A 7425-nucleotide genomic window follows, 5' to 3' on the forward strand; every position below is an offset into this window, starting at 1 on the left:
GATTGTCACCAAAAGAAAGTAACCTTGAGTGGACCTAAGGGAATAAAAGTGTCTTACAAGGGATTTGTAGTTAAACCAAAAATAAAACTTATCTCAACAGTTACCTTAAAATCTTGTTTGAGGAAGAAAAGTGAGTTGATCTTGTGTCATGTGAGGGACACGCGAGAGGAGGTGCCTGGGGCGACATCTATACCTGTTGTGCAAGACTTTCAGGATGTGTTTCCAGATGAGATTCCAGGGTTACCACCTCAGAGGGATATTGATTTTGGCATTGACTGAAAACTTGGGGCGGGACCAATTTCTAAAGCACCTTATAGGATGGGACCTAAAGAGTTGGAGGAGCTTAAAAAGCAGTTATAGGAGTTGCTGGATAAGGGCTATGTGAGGTCGAGTGTGTCACCTTGGGGAGCACCTGTGTTATTTGTTAAAAAAAAAGACGGGAGCATGAGGTTGTGTATTGACTATAGAGAGCTGAATAATGTGACTATCAAGAATCGTTACCCTTTGCCGCGGATTGATGATTTATTTGACCAGCTGAGTGGGGCTGGAATATTTTCTAAAATTGATTTGAGGTCGGGGTACCATCAGTTGAGAATTAATAATGAAGACATTCCAAAGACTGCATTCAGGACAAGGTACGGACACTACGAATTTGTTTTTATATATGCCATTTGGATTAACTAATGCACCGACAGTCTTCATGGACTTGATAAACCGTGTGTTTAGTCCCTATATGGATCAGTTCGTGGTTGTCTTTATCGATGATATCCTGGTGTATTCTAAGAATAAATAAGAGCATGAGAAGCATTTGAGGATTGTGTTGCAGACCCTGAGGGAAAATAATCTTTATGCTAAGTTGCGCAAGTGTGAGTTCTGGTTAGAGAAAGTTGCCTTTCTGGGGCATATGGTGTCAAAGGAGGGAGTGTTAGTGGATCCAAGCAAGATTGAGGCAGTGTCCAAGTGGGAGAGACCGAAGAATGTGGGGGATATTAGAAGTTTTCTGGGATTGGCTGGCTATTACAGGAGGTTTGTAAAAGACTTCTCAAAAATAGCTAAGCCTTTGACTACCTTGATGAGGAAAGAGAATAATTTTCTGTAGGATGAGAGTTGTGAGACGGCATTCCTAACCCTGAAGGAGCGCCTGACTACAACTCCTATTTTAGCCTTACCTGAAGGAAGTGAGAATTTTGAAGTTTATACAGATGCTTCAAAGAATGGTTTGGGATGTGTGCTTATGCAGAATGGGAAAGTAATAGCCTATGCCTCGAGACAGCTGAAGCAGTATGAAGCAAATTATCCAACTCATGATTTGGAATTAGGAGCGGTGGTTTTTGCCTTGAAATTGTGGCGTCATTATCTTTATGGAGCTACTTTTAAGGTATTTTCTGATCACAAGAGCTTAAAGTACATTTATACTCAGAAGGGGCTAAATATGAGTTAGAGGAGATGGATAGAGTTAATTGGAGATTATGACCTGGAGATAATTTATCATGAAGGGAAAGCCAATGTGGTGGCAGATGCACTTAGTAGGAAATCTGTCCATGCTTTGTGTACTGCCATGTCTAGGATGAAATTGCGTGAAGAGGTGGAAAACATGGGCATTTATATGATTAAGAAAGGAGATACAATTGGAGATTTGACATTGAGCCAGAATTGTATGAAGAAATCAGGAAGAAGCAAGAAGAAGATGTAAGAGTGGCGCGGTGGAGAGAGGCCGTGGGTGAGGCCATGCTGGAAGGTGGGAAGAAACGGTTTCACATTGGTAGTGATGGTGGTTTGAGGTTTGATGGGAGATGGTGTGTACCTGATGATGAGGAATTAAAAAGAAAGATTTTAACTGAAGCTCATTCTACTCCATATTCTATTCATCCTGGAGGAGATAAACTATATAAAGATTTGAAGAAGACTTTTTGGTGGCCTAAGATGAAGAAAGAGGTTGCTGAGTTCGTTGCTAGATGTTTGGTTTATCAAAGAGTGAAGGGAGAGCATAAGAGACCACAAGGTAAAGTTCAGTCCTTGGATATGCCTGAATGGAAGTGGGAAAGCATTTCGATGGATATTATTGTGGGGTTGCCTAAGACTCAGAGAGGGAATAACATGATGTGGGTTATTGTGGATCGATTGACTAAGTCAGCTCACTTCATTCCTATGAAAGATACTTGGAGTAAAGCTGAGTTGGCTAAAGCTTATGTCAAAAATGTGGTGAAGCTTCATGGTGTGCCAAAGGATATTGTTTTTGATCATGATTCAAGGTTTATATCTAAGTTCTGGCAAGAATTGCAATCTCTGATGGGGACTCAGTTGAAGATGAGTACAGCATTTCATCCAGCTACAGATGGTCAGACTGAGAGGACTATTCAGACTTTGGAGGATATGTTGAGAGCTTGTGTCATGGAGTTTGGTGCATCATGGGAGGAGAGGTTGGATTTGATTGAGTTTTCGTATAATAATAGTTATCATTCTAGTGTTGGCATGACATCTTTTGAGGCATTGTATGGGAGGAAGTGTAGGAGTCATGTGTGTTGGGATGACAGGGCAGATGCAGTTGTGTTGGGACCTGAGATGATACAAGAAACGGTGGAGCAAGTGCACATTATTCGTCACAAGATGCGTGCAGCGCAAGATAGACAGAAGAGCTATGCAGATTTGAAAAGGAGTGATATAGAGTTTGCTGTGGGAGATAAGGTGTTGCTTAAAGTGTCTCCTATGAGAGGTGTGATGAGGTTTGGGAAGAAAGGGAAGTTGAGTCAAAAGTATATTGGGCCATATGAGATCTTAGACAAAGTTGGAGAGGTAGCTTACCGTTTAGCATTACCTCCATCTTTGGATAAAGTGCATAATGTTTTTCATGTTTCACAATTGAGGAAGTATGTGAGTGATCCTACTCATGTGCTGGAGCCTGAGCATGTTGAGCTTGATGATCAGTTGTCTTATGTTGAAGAGCCTAAGGAAATCTTGGATAGAAGAGTGAGGAAGACTCGTAGTGGTGAGACTGCGTTAGTGAAGGTTTTATGGTCTAATCATAAGGTGGATGAAGCTACATGGGAAGTTGAAGCTGCTATGCGAGAAAAGTATCCTAGTCTTTTTGTTTGAGTTAGTTGGTTACGGAGACGTAACCCTTTTTTTTAGGGGGATAGGATGTAACATCTCGTATTTTATAATATTTTTATGATAAATTTAATAAAGGGATTTAATAAGAAATTTAGTTGGAATTTATTTGAGATATTATTTCTGTTGGTTGGGTATTTTGGCGAACTTCGGGACGAAGTTCTTTTTAAGAAGGGAAGACTGTAATACCCCGCATTTTAGACGGTATAATTATATTAAAATGTGTTTTAAATGATATTTAATAATTTAATTAATTGGATAATAAATTTGTAAGACGGAAATAAAATAATTAAATAACACTTAAGACAGAAGAAATGTGGGTCGTGGGCACGGGTAAGCCGTGTATATTGAGTATATAGTCGGGATTGTAATTGTATATTATTACTAATACTAATATGGGAGTAATTAAAAAGAAAAGGAAAAAATAAAGGTAATTGCTTTAAGGAAACTTCCACACTCTTTCCTTCCCACATCTATATAAATAAGCTATTATCCCTACCCATAAGCATACAAAAAAAACATAAAAACACAATAATTGATCTAAGGCAAGGGAGAGAAAGATCTAAGGGAGAAGAATAAGAGAATTTATCCAATTATTATCGTCTCAAGGTAAGACCGTCTTGCGATTTGTCAATTATACTTTATACGGACTTTATATGCATTGTTATACACATTGTTAGCAGGGGTAATTTGTTAACCACCATAGGACCACCCTAGTGGTCGTGTCTTCGACCCTAGCTTCTCTGGGACCACCGTTGTACTCGCCTAACCTTGACCTGGCCTTCGACGACCACCGGGGAAGGGTGTTTTAATGGGTGGTTGCGTTAGCCGTGGGGATTGAATTAGGGTTTTGGGTTGTTTGTGGCGGTCGTCGGGACCTAGTTATTGGGTGGTTAGTTGGAGAGGTTGGAGTTGGTCCGGGTGATGGTGGTTAGAGGGTGAAGGCGCCGCTATGCCGACGGTGGTGGATGGGATGCGAGATACAGGAGACGGATATTTATATGTGGGACTGTTTAAGTTAAGACAAACACCAAGCTCGTGGTGGTGACCTACCATGGACCGCCGTGGGTCAATAGTGTTGATGGCACTGGAAGGAACCTGGTGGTGGAGGTGGTTAGGTGTTGAGTGTTGTGGTGGCTGACGGATGTTCACAGGGGTATCCGTAGGTGTAGGTGTCGGGTTTTGGTGTTTGGTGGCTGCGGTTGGGGTAGTCGGCCCTAGGCCGGTTGTGGGAGGTTATCGGGGTGTCGGTTGGGCAAAGGTGGTGCTGGGGACGGCGTGAGGTGGTGGTTATTGGTGAGGGTGATGGTAATGTCGGGAATGGAGGGGTGTGTAAGTGTGGTTTGCTGTTTTGTGTTCATCCGTGTAAACGGGATTACATGGGCCTTGGGGTGTATGGGTTGGTTGGTGTCCGTATATTAATATGTTGGGATACGTAATCGTTATACGGAGAATTAATTAATTAAACTAAATTGTAATTAATTAAATTAATATAATGAATTGAATAATTAATAATTAAATTATAATATTTCGTTTAGGTGATGGTTTTGAAGTGGAGTATTTTTGATTATTTAATTAAACTGCTTTATTGGATTTGCCGCGAGGTAGGTTATCTACTCAACTTGAATATGCATAGGTGTGATTTATTAAATAATTATTAGTTGGAATTGGATGTTTGATTGTTGAATGTTGTATTTGTTAATTTATTACTATCCATATGGTATATTGTATTGATGTTTTGAAGGCCCGGTCCAAGGGTGGCAGGTAAAATGAAGAACCGGACCACAGGTGGCGGTATATAAAAGGGTGTCTCGGGATTGATGTTGATATTGTTTATAAGGGCGTCTCGGGTTATTGATAAGGGTGTCTCGGGTTATTTATATGGGTGTCTCGGGTTGTGTATGGAGAATGTGTGGAGATTTGGAGTTGTGATCGGGATTGATCATTTACATGTTTATTCTGTACTATTGTTGTACTGTTCTTGTTGTTTAGATATTCCTACTCAACCGTTGGGTTGACCGTGTATTCGTTAAACACCTGTGATGAACCAATAATTGGGGAGCAGATTGATTTCAAGTAATTGAGCAGGCATAGAAGGGAGCTGAAGGGCGAGAGGATATGGCATTTACTTAGCTGTCTAGATCACCTTAGAAGAACGCACAATATTTATTATTCATATTATTTAGTTTTCCGCTGCAGTTGTATTTATTAATTTAATTATTTATTTTGGATTATGTAATAAGGCCACTTAAACATTATATTTATTTAAAGTACTGTGGTTTTGTTTACCCTTTGTATTCACTACCTCAGGTAACTGAGATGGTAACACGTTCATTTATCTAGGAATGCCTAGTAAAGGCTCTTAAATAAATGGGGGTGTTACAGTCCATGTTCAGAAGACAAATTGTTATGGCAGCTATGGTGAGCACTTGTTATTATATTTGGCACAACCGTAATATTTGTAGATTGGAGGGATAGGTCATGCATCCTAGCAAGGTAGCTCAACTGGGACAGACTGATGCAAACAGCGTATGGTTGGTGTTCAACAGGGTTATATGAAGGCAGATGACAAGTCTTGGTGTAAAAATGTAGGTTTCTTATAATGTGTTTATTTTGGTTAATTTACTAATGGTTGAGATAGGAAATAGCTATGCATAGTTGAAAGTGAGAAAACAGTTGTAAATTGGATATTTTTTTTGAGCTTAATACTACTTACACCACCGAAAAAAAATTATTCAAGTGAATCTTTAGAGTACAACCTCCCTATAATCTGACCCCAAAAATTAATACCCCTTACACACACACATAGCACTAAGATTACAGGTAGTTTACAAAAAAATATCATAGATGTACACTTGACAGTAAAGAGTAATTTACAGTGGAAAAACCTCACAAATTCTATTTATGATAAAATATCATAGACTAGGATGTTGTGGAGATGCACTCAAGGACCCAGTTAATAAACCTTTGAAAAAGGTAAAGACCATTTAGAACCTCTTTGATAAAGTTCCATTCCACAGTGTCACACGCCTTTCTCAAATCTATTTTCATCATACATCTAGTCGAGAAAATCCTCCCCATGTACATCCTTACCAGATCTTGGTATATGTGAATGTTCTTAGTGATGTGTCTCTGTGGAATGAAGGCACTTTGACTGGTACTAATTAAGAAAGGCAAGATTTCATTCTGTCTGCTACAAATGATCTTGGTAATTGATGTGAATATTATTTGCGCACATTTAGTCCCTTAATTGAGCCTATTTTGCATACTATTATAACATTCCATAGCCATTTTATCCGTCAAATGCTTTCTATTTTGCTTTCCTAGTGCATTTCATATATTTTGTAGGAAAGAAGGTAATTAGGCGGAAATTCCCGTCTCCCGTGCATATTTAGAAGATTTTTTGACGATATTGGATGAACTAGTATGTAGAGGAGGCAAGAATGATGACCAAGGATGTAGGAATAAAGAGTATATAAAAGAATCATAGGCTTAAGAGCAAGGATGACGAGAAGGAAGACATTACAAGAAGAAATTGCTCGGAACCAAACCGAGAGTTGCTCCTTTGGCTCTGAAAGTATGCTAGATGAAACGGCATCGAACAATCAAGTGGTCTAGGCTTTTGAATCACTCCAATAGAAGTCCGGATGAGAAAATGACGTCCGTTTTACAATCCGAGCTCAAATAGAGAAACTGTCTGCTAGGACGAGCGTCCCGAGACCCAATCCGCTCGTCTCCTGCAGGACGAGCGTCTCCCCTTCAAAGACGCTCGGATTGTTTGACAGACAAGAATGAAGAAGAACACTCCCTTAAGATCCGAGCGTCCCGTGCTTGATCCGCTCGTCTCCCCCTGCTACAAGACGAGCGTCCTGACCCCTTGGCCGCTCGGATTCCTCTCCAGTGCCAACCGTCCCTACTACCTAGACGCTCGGGATGCGCATATTTTTGAAAGACTAGCTAAAAGGAGACCCGCGTCTTTTCTTGAGAGGAGCGATTCCTCAAGGACTTAATCGTCATTTAAGCCCTTAGTAACCCTAATTTGTGCACATAATCCCTACTATAAATACCCCATTTGTAATAATCAAAGGGACCAAGCTCTCTTAACCAAGTTCCCATATTAGAAATTCCTCTTAAATTAGATTAGGAGTAGATTAGAATAGATTACTCTTTAATCTTTTTACAAATTACACATTAATCTTTCCTTAGTTATTGTTTAAGATTATTATTCAAGTTTATTATTGGGTAATTGAAGATTATTGGGTTATTATTGGAGAATTGACAACTCTTCATCAATCAATCAAGTTTCTTCTATTATTC

The 7425-nt window shown here is 39.7% G+C and overlaps 1 protein-coding gene across 1 annotated transcript; it reads left to right on the forward strand.

Annotated features, from left to right (window-relative positions):
• Positions 1–2391: 2391 nt before the first annotated feature.
• On the forward strand, positions 2392–3093 carry LOC141614198 (uncharacterized). Its single transcript, XM_074432955.1, has 2 exons — positions 2392–2723; positions 2865–3093. Exons 1-2 carry the CDS (start codon positions 2392–2394, stop codon positions 3091–3093), a joined length of 561 nt encoding a protein of 186 aa, XP_074289056.1.
• Positions 3094–7425: the final 4332 nt, after the last annotated feature.

The sequence above is a fragment of the Silene latifolia genome, chromosome 11, assembly GCF_048544455.1.
Source record: "Silene latifolia isolate original U9 population chromosome 11, ASM4854445v1, whole genome shotgun sequence".
Taxonomy (NCBI): domain Eukaryota; kingdom Viridiplantae; phylum Streptophyta; class Magnoliopsida; order Caryophyllales; family Caryophyllaceae; genus Silene; species Silene latifolia.

Bases quoted from the DNA above. Each gene is read 5' to 3' on its own strand.
- LOC141614198 (XM_074432955.1), top strand. From the start codon at position 2,392: ATGGAGTTTGGTGCATCATGGGAGGAGAGGTTGGATTTGATTGAGTTT. The intron at 2,724-2,864 runs GTTTGGGAAGAA...TTCACAATTGAG, and splicing joins CCTATGAGAGGTGTGATGAG to GAAGTATGTGAGTGATCCTA.